Source organism: Pogona vitticeps, chromosome 1, assembly GCF_051106095.1.
Source record: "Pogona vitticeps strain Pit_001003342236 chromosome 1, PviZW2.1, whole genome shotgun sequence".
NCBI classification, from domain to species: Eukaryota; Metazoa; Chordata; class Lepidosauria; order Squamata; family Agamidae; genus Pogona; species Pogona vitticeps.
In genome coordinates this window covers 315,543,509-315,556,242 of record NC_135783.1, presented here as the reverse complement: position 1 = coordinate 315,556,242, position 12,734 = coordinate 315,543,509, and the positions used below count along the sequence as shown (strand labels likewise).

Sequence of the window (12,734 nt, the reverse complement as noted above, 5' to 3'; positions counted from 1 at the left end):
TTTAACCACTGCACCACAATGCTCTTCAAAAGCCTCTGATAGACAGACATTTACATTGTAATACCCTGTTTCTCCAATAATAAGACCTAACCTGAAAATAAGCCCAATTTTTCAGGATGCTTGTAATATAAGCCCTACCCCAAAAATAAGCCCTAGTTAAGTGAAACCCTGCCCTCCACCACTGTGCAGCAACCAGAAGATAACATGACTGTATTTGAATAAATGTAGATTGTTGTAAGTGGGAAAAAATAAATAATCCCCTGAAAATAAGCCCTACTGCGTTTTTGAAGCAAAAATTAATATAAGACCCTGTCTTATTTTTGGGGAAACACGGTAAGGATATGTGCAGCTCCCAGGTCTTATAACATAGCAGAACTGTCCAGCACAGCCTTTAGAGAACAAGTGAGATTTTCTGAGCCATTTTTTTTTCAAAAACATTTAAAAGAAATTTGGGTATGTTCCCCAGTCCCATACAGATAACCAACTCCATTATACTGTATCAATATGGGGTTCTCTTCGGATCCCTTTAGAAAGTGAATTGATCAACTCAAAATTCAAGAGGCTCTGTGGCATTTACTTTTAAAAATTATTGATTGATTGATTGATTGATTGATTGATTGATTTGATTTGATTTATATCCCGCCCATCTGGTTGAGTAGACCACTCTGAGCGGCAAAAAATAACAGTCAACTGATCAGTTGCTTCATTCTAGAATGAAGCAACTGATTCCACTTCGGCCACCAATCCATATACATTATTCTCACCTTTAAAAAGTCCTTTGATGCCTCCCATCTTTTTTACCATTTGTGCAAATTTGGTGTACTGTGTTAAGAGTTCTTGAACATCTCTAGTGGAAACGCCAGAACCTCTTGCTACCCTTTGGATCCTTCCTGGTTGTTTACTGAAAACTTTGGCCCCATCTGTACTATCAAGTTCTATGATCAGAAAAACAGAAACAAAGGCATTTATCTTGCACCGTAATAGAGTAAAAATGGAGCCAAGTCAATTTTTTTAAACCCACAAGAGCTCAAAACTCAGTCACTTAATTGAACTTAACATTAAAGACATTAACATTTATACTATACTTTAAATAACCTATAAAGAACTGACAGCACAAAAACTCAATTTTTAGAAAAGTAGTAACCAAAGGTGTCTCCTACACTGAAAGTGAAAGGCCTTAATGCAACAGACTACTTACATAAAAGCATTCAATTGGATCCAGATTTGTACTCAGAGTCGCATTGATGTTTGAAGAAAGGACAGGATAGTGACTTTCTCTTATTCCCTTTTCCTCTTGCAGTACCCAGTGACATGTCCCAGACTGTTTCAGAAGACTGGGGAACACTCCAAAATAGCACAGAAGGAGCACTGGGAGCTTAGAGGGAACAGGAGAAAGTTAATATGCTGCCCCTTCCTCCAGGAAGAAACCTCTGCCAGATCCAGGTCCCTGCCATGGAAATAACAAGCACTTTTTTCCACAAAGGGGCAAATTTATATCCAGTCTATGGTATGCAGATGATACCTAACTCTATCCTTTCCATCTAACCCCAAGGAATCAGTTTTGGTTCAAAATCTGTGTCTGCTATCAGTAATGGACTGAATGAGGGTGAAAAACTCGAAGCTTAATCAAATAATACAGAGGTGCTCCTGGTCAGTTGAAAGGCAGATCAGAGGATAGAATTTCAGCCTGTGTCGTATGGGGTTACAACTCCGCTGGAGACACAGTTTTTCAGCTTGGTGGTTCTCATGGATTTGTCCCCAAGCCTGGGATGCTAAGGTGTTAGTAGTGATGAGTGCATTTGCCGAATTAAAACCAGTGTGCCAATTGCACCCATTCCTGGAGATTTCTGATCTGATGACAAAGACACATGTCTTAGTTACATCCTATTTGGACGTAACATGCTGTATATGGGGCTGCCTTTGAAAAGTATGTGGCAAATTCAATTGAGTTTAATGTGCCACACGCAGATTGCTAACTGGAGCTGGCTACAGGGATCAAATAACTACCCTGTTATAACAGCTCCACTAGCTGTTGTCCATTTCAGAGTACAATTCCATGTGCTGGTTTTGACACATAAAGCCCTAACCAACTTGGGTCCAAGCCATATAAAATAGCTCATCTCCCTTTATGAGCCTGTAAAGGTTTAAAAATTATCAAGGAAGCCTTCTCTTAGTCCTGCCACTAGGGATGGGATTTTATTATTATTAAATGAATAAGTAAAAAAATGTATAAAAATAATACACTTCAATACTTCTGTTACTTTGTAACAAATACTGGAAAGGTTACCTTGATCATTCATACTGTCCATTATTGTCATTAGTTTCTTTAGTCTTGCCATTGACTCCTGTTCATTGCCTTTACTCATAAAATCTGTTCCAAAACCAGGAATCATACCCTGTAACAGCAAGGACATATGAAGTGCCAAATTAAATGTTTATGCAACTTTTAATCCCAAAACTGAATTTGAATATTATAGTAAGACTATTTTGCAGTCAGGCAATAAGGAAAAGGTAATATCACCCCTTTACAGAATACTAAAGGTTTGACCATAGTTACCAGTATTTGACTGAAGGGTCCCATTTTCATGATGTTTTGAAACTGTTCATACATATCTCTCAGAGTAAACTGACCTGAAGGATAAGAGAAGTAGGGAGGCTAATATTAGTTAAATGCTATATTTCTATCATTTGATTATTTCCAAAATACATCTTTTGGTTAACTGCCAATCATTGTTATTGGAATTGTTTTCACTGTAGCTTACCATGTTTTAGTTTCTCTATAAGGGCCTCATTGTCATCTAATTTCAATTCATTTACTTTATCTATCAATCCTTCAATGTCTCCCATGCCTGGAATACAAAAAGTCATCTTCAATAACAAAAATAAAACTTTCAGGACAGAATGTTACAGGCTCTTAATTTTAGAAGACAATTTTAGAGGAAAACAAGACATACCAAGAAGTTTGCTGATAAAGGGCTGTGTTTTAAAGGGTTCAAAGTCATCTATGTGTTCACCAGTACCAATAAAAATTATTGGACTTTTTGTGGCAGCAACTCTGCAAGGAAGCACAAACTACGGTTTAAGTCAGTTGGACTTAGCAATGAAAAGATTATAAATAAAAGGCTGTGCACTTCTCATTTGAATTGCATGGGTCTGAACAACATGGTTTTGGTTAAACATGGATTTTTTAAAATCAATCAATATTCCATTAAATAAATATTCAATCCATAAAATATTCAATAGATACAGTACTGTGCCCATTCAGCAGCCTTGTAAAACTAGAGGGAGGGGGCCAGGCATAACTCAACCAAAAGGAAATTCCTTTCTGTGTGTGTGTATGTGTGGGGGGGCAATATGCCACAGACAGTTAAGTTGATGCCTTCACATTTTTCTTTCACATTGCTCTGAAATGTCCATCATTCTTTATCAGTCTGCTTTCAGGAACAATGACACAAAATCTACACACATTTGTAGGGCATGTGGGAGTTTTTGCTCCTTCCGCAGTCCTCCAATTTTTAGAATTCCAATTTTTTGCCTGAAGAAAAGTCTGAGTACTCAGAAGCTTGCCTTGTTTGTAATTGTTTACTGATCCAGTGAAGATATTACTCAATCCAAATTTTTGTTTTTACACCTCAATCATATGGCTACTTTGATTTAACTGATGTAGTGCCAGCCTGTTTAACTTAATATCAATATACAGACTGGAAAAAAGAGCTTCATGATAAAAAGCATTTTAAGTACTGCTGTACTGAATCTTGCTACTTGGGAACCTGTGCCTTCATTCAGTTAGAAGACTGTTTTTCCAATTACTCACATTACAGTTAAGATGCATCTGGTCTCAATATGTTACCTGTCGAAGCATCTTTCATAAATGCCATCTCCCAGACCCACAAGATCTTCTCAGGATGGGTTCCTCTATGTAGCCACCCCGAGAGAGGCCCAAACGTCATCTACTAGAGGTAGAGCCTTCTCAGCTGTGGCACTGACATTATGGAACCAACTCCCAGAGGAGCAATGCGTGGCCCCCTCCCTGTACTTATTTAGGAGGCAGTTAAAACAATGTGGGACATGGTGGCACTGCGGGTTAACCCGCAGAAGCCTCTCTGCTGCAAGGTCGGAAGACCAGCAGTCGGAAGATCGAATCCACGCAACGGGGTGAGCTCCTGTCGCTTGTTCCAGTTCCTGCCAACCTAGCAGTTTGAAAGCATGCAAATGTGAGTAGATAAATAGTTACCACCATGGTGGGAAGGTAACGGAATTCTGTGTCTAGTTGTGCTGGCCACATGACCACAGAAACTGTCTTCGGACAAATGATGGCTCTGCGGGTTGGAAACAGGGATGAGCACCATCCCCCTAGAGTTGAACATGACTGGACTAAATGTCAAGGGGAACATTTACCTTTACCTAAAAAAAATACTTTATAGGGAGGCCTTTCACACTGACCCCATTTGAATACCTCACCTTCTATCTTGCTTCATTCCGAAGACTGGTTTACACCACTGATTTTTTAAAATTTTAAACAACGTTTTTGCTGTTTATGTTGTATTTATTGTTTACTCTGCCATTTGCTTTAATTCCTTGTAAAATAACTGCCCAGAATAGTGCTTTGATACTAGGGCAGTATATAAATCAGAGTAAAAACCAACAGACAAGTAAATAAATAAATAAATATTTTCATTTCCCACAGTGCCGACTAATTTTTTTCTCCAAATTAACCCACTAACAAAACATAGTTCTGTACTTTTTGGAACTGTTTTACTTAATGCAGTTATCAGCCATTCTAATACTCCTTAACCCCATAATTATGTGACATGATACTTACGCACTGAGTGCACCACCTCCTTTTGCATGACCGTCAAGTTTTGTCACAATCACAGAAGCAACATCAACTTTATCTTTGAAAGCCTTTGCTTGAGCTTCACACGCTTGCCCAATAGAAGCATCCATCACATAAACAATATTATCAGGTTGCTAGAAGTGTTTAAATAAACAGAGGGATGAGAAATCAGGCTCTCTTCTTTTTATAATAGTTTTGACATCAGAAAATGCAATGAAGTAAAACGCCTAGTGTAAGATGTTTTCCTGTGAGAAGGTCTCAAGTTAGAACATGAATATTTAAATACAGTGGTGCCTTGCTTAGCGAATGCTTCGCTATGCGATGAATCGCTTAACGGTGAGTTTTCAAGCCATAGGAACGCATTGAACAAAGTTCAATGCGTTTCTATGGCTTTTTTATTCCCGTTTAGCGATGTTTTCACATAGCGAAGGTTAATCCAGAATGGATTAACCTCGCTATGCGAGGCACCACTGTATTTAGTTATTGAAAAGTATTTATTGCAACACCTCCCCAAAATTGCCTTATTATGAGAACCACTCTTGTCTAATGAGATTTTTTTTAAATTAATAGTACAATACTTACTATGGCATTAGCAACTTGCAACATTTCTTCAAACAGAGAATCTTCCTGCTTGTGACGACCACTTGTATCAACAATTATTATTTCAAAGTTTTCATTCTTAAATTTTTCAACACCTTCTGATGCAATAATCACAGGATCCATCTCTGTGTAACTGTTTCAACAAATGAAGAGTTAAATCACATGATGACATTACTTTGCAACACTTAGTGAGATGGTTCTCTGGCAGGAAAAAGAGGTTACTTACCTGTAACTCTGGTTCTTTGAGCGGTCATCTGTGAATTCACACTAATGGGTTAACTCATGCCTGGGCAGAATGATCTTGGAACTTCTAGAGCTCAGGCACATGGTGCCGGGACCTCCCCCACGCTGCCTATAACCCCGTCCCAGCAACAAGTGCCTCAGTTCCGTAGAACTGTCCGCCGCTGCGCAGAATGCCATGAGGAACATGTAACAGCTAGCGGGGAGGAAGGGCGGGAAGCGTGAATTCACAGATGACCACTCAGAAAACCAGAGTTACAGGTAAGTAACCTCTTTTTCTTCTTCGTGATCTCTGTGAATGCACACTAATGGGTGATTAACAAGCTTACCTACCAGGTGGCGGGACATCATGAAAGAACAGATGCCAGGACAGCATAGCCGACAGCAGCCTCGGCTTTAGCTCGGATGTCCAAGCGATAATGAGCTGCAAATGTGGATGGTGTGGCCCACGTTGCTGCTTTACATATGTCTGTCAAGTCCACCCCTCTGAGAAGGCCATGGAGGAAGCTACAGCCCTGGTGGAATATGCTCATACAGTACATGGTAGGGGAGTCTTGACCAATTCATAAGTCAAGCGAATTGTGGAAACTATCCACTGAGAAATTGTCTGTGGAGAGATCGGAGAACCCCTCGACTGTCCATGAAAGGAGACAAACAAACGCTGGGATGAGTGGAAGGCAGGAGAGTGAGAGACATCGTACACAAGGGGTCTCTTAACGTCCAGAGAATGGAGAGCCCACTCCAGGCTAGAGGCAGGAGATGGAAAGAACATCAGCAATATTATCAGCTGGTTTAGGTGAAAACTTGAGGTCGCCTTAGGAAGGAAAGAAAGATCGGGGAACAGGACCACCTTATCTGGGTGAAATTGGAGGAAGGGTGAGTCACTAGCCCGCCTTGCAGAGGTTACAGCCAGAAGGAACACAGTTTTTAGTGAGAGCAATTTGTCCAAAGCAGAGGCCAACGGTTCAAAAAAGGGTCCTATGAGTTTGTTAAGGACTAGCTGGAGGGACCATTGAGGAGTGGAGGAACCTGTAAGAGGGATGCAGATTTTTCAACCCACGCAAAAAACGCTTGAGTGTTGGATGTTGGAAAAAACCCGCCCCCTCTGAAGGTGGTGGCTGATGGGCCACTATCGCAGCAATGTAAACTCTCAGGGTAGAGTGGGAGAGGCCGCCACGGAAGAGAAGAAGGAGGAATTGCAGCACTGCATCCAGTGAGGTAGGTAGAATCGGAAAGCTACGTGTAGCAGCAAATGCAGAAAAAGCTTGCAAGAATACGTGAGGATTGTGGAACGGCATCGTGCATGTCCAAGGACATCAGCTACTATGGGAGCAGCCTCCAGGCTGTGAGGTGCAAAGACTGTAGGTCTTGGTGAAATGTCATGCTCTTGCGCAGGGAGAGAAGGTATGGCAGCAGAGGAAGACATACAAGGTCTACAGTGTGCCCATGTAGGGTTGAGAACCATGGCTGGCACGGCCACCAAGGCGAAATCAGAATGACATTTGCTCTTTGCTGGTGTATCCTAAGAATGGTCTTCTGTACCAGTGGTTTGGGTGGAAACATGTACAGAAGTTTGTGCACCCACAAGATCATGAACACGTCTCCCAATGATCAGTGGCCAACTCACACCCCTGAACAATAGCGGACGCATTTCATGTTGGTTGGAGAGGCAAAGACGTCCACTTGGGGCATGCCCCATCTGCGGCAGAGGGACAGTAATACCACCCACTCATGGGCGCATACTTGCAGCCTGCTCAGTTGATCTGCTAGCACACTGTCTTCCGAGGCCACGTGAACCACCACAGGATAGATGTGGCGCGTGTAACACCACTCGCACACCTGGACAGTTAAGAAAGCGGAGGGAGCATGTGTCGCCTTGTTTGTTGAGTTAAAACACTGCCATGGTTTTGTCTGATGCCACCTGAACTACTCTGCCGAGAAGATATCTTTCGAACACACGGAAGGCTTTGTAAATAGCCAACAGTTTCAGGTGGCTGATATGTAATGGCCGTTCCATCGGTGACCAAAGGCCGTGCACTGTTAGATGTCCCAAGTGAGCTCCCCAGCCAGAGGGGCTTGCATCTGTAGTTAGTTGGAGATCTGAAGCCAAAGGACCAAAGGATCTGCATATTAACAAATTTGGGCGGAAGCTCCACCAGGAGAGCTGTGCTGTGAGCTCGACAGTGACTGATAGGAGCTTGGACAATAGGTCCAACAAGGGGTTGCAAAGTGACAGAATCCATGCCTATAATGACTGCATCTTCAATCTGGCATGCCGGAGCACTGCTGTGGTCGACGCCATGAGTCCCAGTAAATGATGTACTTGTAGCACTGAGTCCCTGGCATCCAAGAGGAAGAGAGCCACCATCTGCTCAATCTTCAAAATACAGTGGTGCCTCGCTAGACGATTGCTTCGTTTAACAACAAATTCGCTTTACAATGATGTTTTCGGAGCAATCTTGCACTCTGTTTAACAATGTTTCCTATGGGCAATTTTCGCTTTATGTTAGGGACCTTGCCTCGCAAGACGATTACATTTTAGGTCCCTGTTTTTCACTTTACGATGTTTTTGACAGCTCGGGGTTGCTTTGCTAAACGGGTTTTTAAATGGTCGCTGTTTCGTTAGACGGCTGTCTTCGCTTGGGAAACGCGTTTTGCTTAACGATGTTTCCTATGGCGATTTTCGCTTTACGATGACAATCCATTCCCATTGGAACAGATTATCTGGTTTTCAGTGCTTTTCTATGGAAAACCGTGTTTCGCTTAACAACGATTTCACTTCACAGCGATTTTTGCGGAACTCATTAACCTTGTCTTGCGAGGCACCACTGTACTGTCCTCTGGAAAAAAGGCCATGCCCACAGAGGCATCCAGAACTGCATCGATGTATGAAACCCTCTGAGTGGGCTGCAGAGTTTACTTGCCAGAGTTCACCAAGTCCCAGAGCAGATAAGAGGGGCACTGTGAACGATGTTTGTGTTCAACTGAGCCTGTGTTGGCACCATAAGCAACTAATTATCAAGATATGGAAAAACAATGATACTGTGCAAACGAAGGTAAGCCACCACTGGGGCTAAACACTTCGTGAATACCCGCAGGGCCATGGATAACCCAAAGGGGGAGGGCCTTGAATTTGTAGATCACCCCATTGAGAAAAAATCTCAAAAAACAACGATGGTCAGGACAAATGGAGATGTGTAAATAAGCATCGTTCAAGTCTGTGGCTGCAAACCAGTCTCCCTGTCTCAACATCTGGATGGTGGCATTGAGGAAAACCATCCTGAATTTTCAGGGTGTGATATATGAATTCAAGGGGCAGACATCCAAAATGGGCCGGTCCGCCATCTTTCTTTAGTATGAGGAAATAACAGGAAAAGAAACTAAGTGTAAAAATAGGGTTGTGAATTCGGACAGTAGCATCCTTTTGAAGGTGATCTACCTCCTCCTCTAGAGGGGGTGAGGGAACAGTGTTCCTGAACAACCCTGTAGCCAGTAAAGAATCAAATTCAGCAGCATAGCCATGAGCTATAATGGCCAAAGCCCAGGCATCAGAAGTGATGGATCACCAGGAAGAAAGGAAAGGTGCCAAACGAACTGAAAAGTGAGGTGTTGCTGGTGCGCCTAAAGAGTTAAAGGCTCTGCTTAGGCCTATGGTCAGAATGGCATGCCTGCTGGCGAGGCCGCTGCCTGCCAGTCTGCTGACAAGATGGACCTAATGAATAACTTGCATTTTATGGTCTCTGATGGTCAGGATAAGGCAGGTAAGGGAAAGAACAACATCTATGTGGCCTACTCTGTTGATTGGAATATGACCTGGCCGCCCTGCGTAATTTCAGGAAGAAATTATCAATCTTTCCATCAAAAAGACCAAGTCCATCGAACAGGAGGTCCTCAATTCTGGCACAAGGATCCTCAGAGATTCCAGCTGATCTCAACCAGGCATGCTGCCGAAGAGATACTGCTGATGTAATTATATGCTGTGCGGCAATCCTTTACTGCTGAGCTAGGGACATGGCTTCCTGATGGCAGGCAAGGGCGGCAAAGCAGTTTCCCAGAGGTGGTGATGGTAAGCACTCATCACCAGAGAATAATTAGCCACCCGTAGCACAAAGGACGCCAAGGAATAAATCAGTCTACCCAGGATGTCCAATTTTCAGCCCTCCTTGTTGTTAGGCATTGTGGCCGACTGGTTCCTCGCTCTATTTTGTGTAGCATCCACTACAAATGTATTAGGCAAGGGATGCTTCAAGAGGAATTCTGTGCTAGAGCCATGCATTTTGTACAAGTTCTGTACCCTCCTGGGTATCTGATAAGAGGTAGAAGGCTTGTCCCAAGGTTCTTTAGCAAGCTTGAATAAAGAAGAAATAAATGCCATGCAAAGAGGAGGGGACTGATCTTTTGTAATGTCCTTGTACACTTTGTCTACCTCTTCTACAACAGGCTGATCTACTGCCAGGTCCATTGCTTTCGCAATCCTGCATATCAGGTGCAAGTAAGCCATGTAATCCTCCGAGGGAGAAGGTGGGTGGCTCTCCGCCACCTCAGAGTCTGGTGTGGGAAGATTAAGAGGAGAATCTTTAACTCATCAACTGAAGCTTCCGAGTCAGATATATAAGCCTCCTCCTGGCCCGGAGATGGAGTAAGCGCTCAGGATCAAGGCTCTCGATAGGGAACCAGCCAACCAAGTAGAGCAGTCAGGTAAAATGCCATATTCGACCCCAGGCGAAGGGGCAGCCGGAATCAGGTCCGCAGGAGGGTGTTATGTAGGCGGCGGCACAGAGGGTGACCAAGTTGTTGGGACGGGAAGAGAGGGCTCGTCTATTGCAGGTGTGCAAACCCTCAGCAAAGGGTCATGTTCAGGCTCACCCTCCAGGTAGAAGTAGGCACCTGGATGCCATCGATATCAAGGAGGTGACGGTGCAGGAGAACAGGAGCCATAATATTGGGACCAGTGACGAAACCTGTAGAAGTAAGGGTCATAAAGTGCCCGATATTGACACCGGCCGAACCCAAAGTCTTCGGACTTAAGGAAATTCTTGTAGTCATCCCAGTGAGATCTGGGATGGTCTCGACGAGGGGGAGGAAGTCCTCTGGCCAAAGGTGCCGGTGATGGTATCTCTCAGGCTTGGGTGACGGCTCCAGGTGCCTCGTCTTCTGTCTCTTCTTCTTAGGCATCTCGGCTAGAGATGCAGATGAAGATGAAGACACCTGTCTCAACATCGAGACTGGTATAGAGCCAGGGCTAATTTGCACCACCAACTGGACCTCCACAGAGGTCTAATCTGGGGAAAGGGACAGGCGCAGAGATGGTGCGACTAGAAGCCTGGAGCCTGACATATCTTAATCTCCCAATGGCACACTTGGGCCCAAAGAGTCTCTTCACGGTCGGGGTTGAGGTGGCAGAGATGACAAGACAACAGGCGATGTGCCTGATGGCTCCTGGGGCAACTTCCTCTTCTTTTTCAGCACCAAAGACGAGGCCGTTGACTTCGAGGCCAAAAACAACGCTTTTGCCAGTTTTTTAGCCTGTTTGGGTGAAGAGGCTGCAGCCAATGAAGTCTCGACCAGAGTAGATTGCGGCAGCTCCATGAGCAGCTCTCGGGATGGGCAGAGAATTTTTTCCCACAAAAATGAACGCAAACACCAGAGCTTCCATTTTTAAAGCTGGTTTGGTAAATCCTTTACAAACAGCACACAAAGCTGGCTGGTGCTCTCTCTTAGACAAAATAAACACTGGGAATGTTCGTCCAAAAGGGAAACTTTATTCAGACAAGAGGTGCAACGTTTAAAGGGGCCCGACGAGGCCATAAACAAGTCCGCAACGACAAGTAAAAAGACAAGCCAGTTATATGCTTTCTTTGCCAAATTCACAAACCAAATGAATCGTCAGCAGTCCAAAGTCATAGAAACTGGGAGGTCGAAGCAGTAGAATGAGGAAAAGGAAAGAACGCTACGTGAAAGCTCCAAGATGCTGCTACAGCGGTGGCAGAAATGAAACGGAGGCACTCTGTGCCGGAGCGGGGTTATAGGCAGCGTGGGGGAGGTCCCAGCACCATGTGCCTGAGCTCTAAAAGGTTCCGAGATCACTCTGCGTAGGCGCAAGTTAACCCATTAGTGTGCATTCACAGAGACCATGAAGAAGAACCACTTAACATTACTGGGCCAAATGCAGCCTGTCAGTCTCCCCCAAATTTTCTGCTATAATCTCAATCAATGTCCAAGGATAAAGGGATATTTTATAAGCCAGGAAACTGTTCCAGGGAACTAATTTTCTCTCTACAGCCCAGGAAATACTGTGCCTTTTCACAAAGAGTTATTCCTAATATTCAGCTCTGCTTTGTATATCTGATGGAGAAATGGACAAATCAGAAAAGAAATCCCACCTCCATTTGATTCCACAAATTATGCGTTGATGTATCTTGGTCTCTTTAGCCTTGCCTACAGCTGGAAGACAGGCACCAAGAGACTACTGTCCCAAGTTGGAATTTTGTTTCCAGAGCTTTCCCAACCCTTCCGGGGACTGCCAAATAATGATGGGAGAAGGGGGAGAGTAGCAGAGAGTTCATCTTCCCCACAGATTGCCAGAGAACAGAAGGGTCTCAGGAACCAACCTGCAACTACAGTGGGGTCTCTACTTAAGAACGTCCCTACTTAAGAACAATCCAACTTAAGAACAGCTCCATTTGCTAAATTTTGCTTCTACTTGAGAACAGAAATCCAAGATAAGAACAGGAAAAAAAACCTTTCCTGCTCTTTTTTTAACTTTAGGTCATCTTAGGTTAAAAAAAATTCTCCCCCTAGTGGTAGAGTACATATTAACCAGCTTTGCATTAGTTCCTATGGGAACTAATGCTTCAATGTACGAACGTACCTCTACATAACAAAAAAACAGCCAGAACGGATTAATTGGTTTTCAGTCCATTCCTATGGGAAATTTTGCTTCAACTTAAGAATGTTTCAACTTAAGAACACCATTCCAAAACCGATTAAGTTCTTAAGTAGAGGTTCCACTGTAGTTTCTATGGACGGAAAAGAGCAGATACGGATTAAATGGTTC

At 43.5% G+C, this 12,734-nt stretch overlaps 1 protein-coding gene across 2 annotated transcripts in view; it reads right to left on the bottom strand.

Moving 5' to 3' along the window:
• The window catches only part of SRP54 (signal recognition particle 54), a 56,599-nt gene that overhangs the window by 33,089 nt on the left and 10,776 nt on the right, over positions 1–12,734 (bottom strand). For both annotated transcript variants that reach the window (XM_020812279.3, XM_072986364.2), the window contains exons 8-14: positions 5,420–5,570; positions 4,823–4,971; positions 2,955–3,055; positions 2,763–2,849; positions 2,558–2,631; positions 2,288–2,396; positions 765–935 (exon numbers count right to left, since the gene is read on the bottom strand). In XM_020812279.3, coding sequence (XP_020667938.1) covers positions 765–935; positions 2,288–2,396; positions 2,558–2,631; positions 2,763–2,849; positions 2,955–3,055; positions 4,823–4,971; positions 5,420–5,570 — 842 coding nt within the window. The remainder of the gene's footprint in view (positions 1–764; positions 936–2,287; positions 2,397–2,557; positions 2,632–2,762; positions 2,850–2,954; positions 3,056–4,822; positions 4,972–5,419; positions 5,571–12,734) is intronic.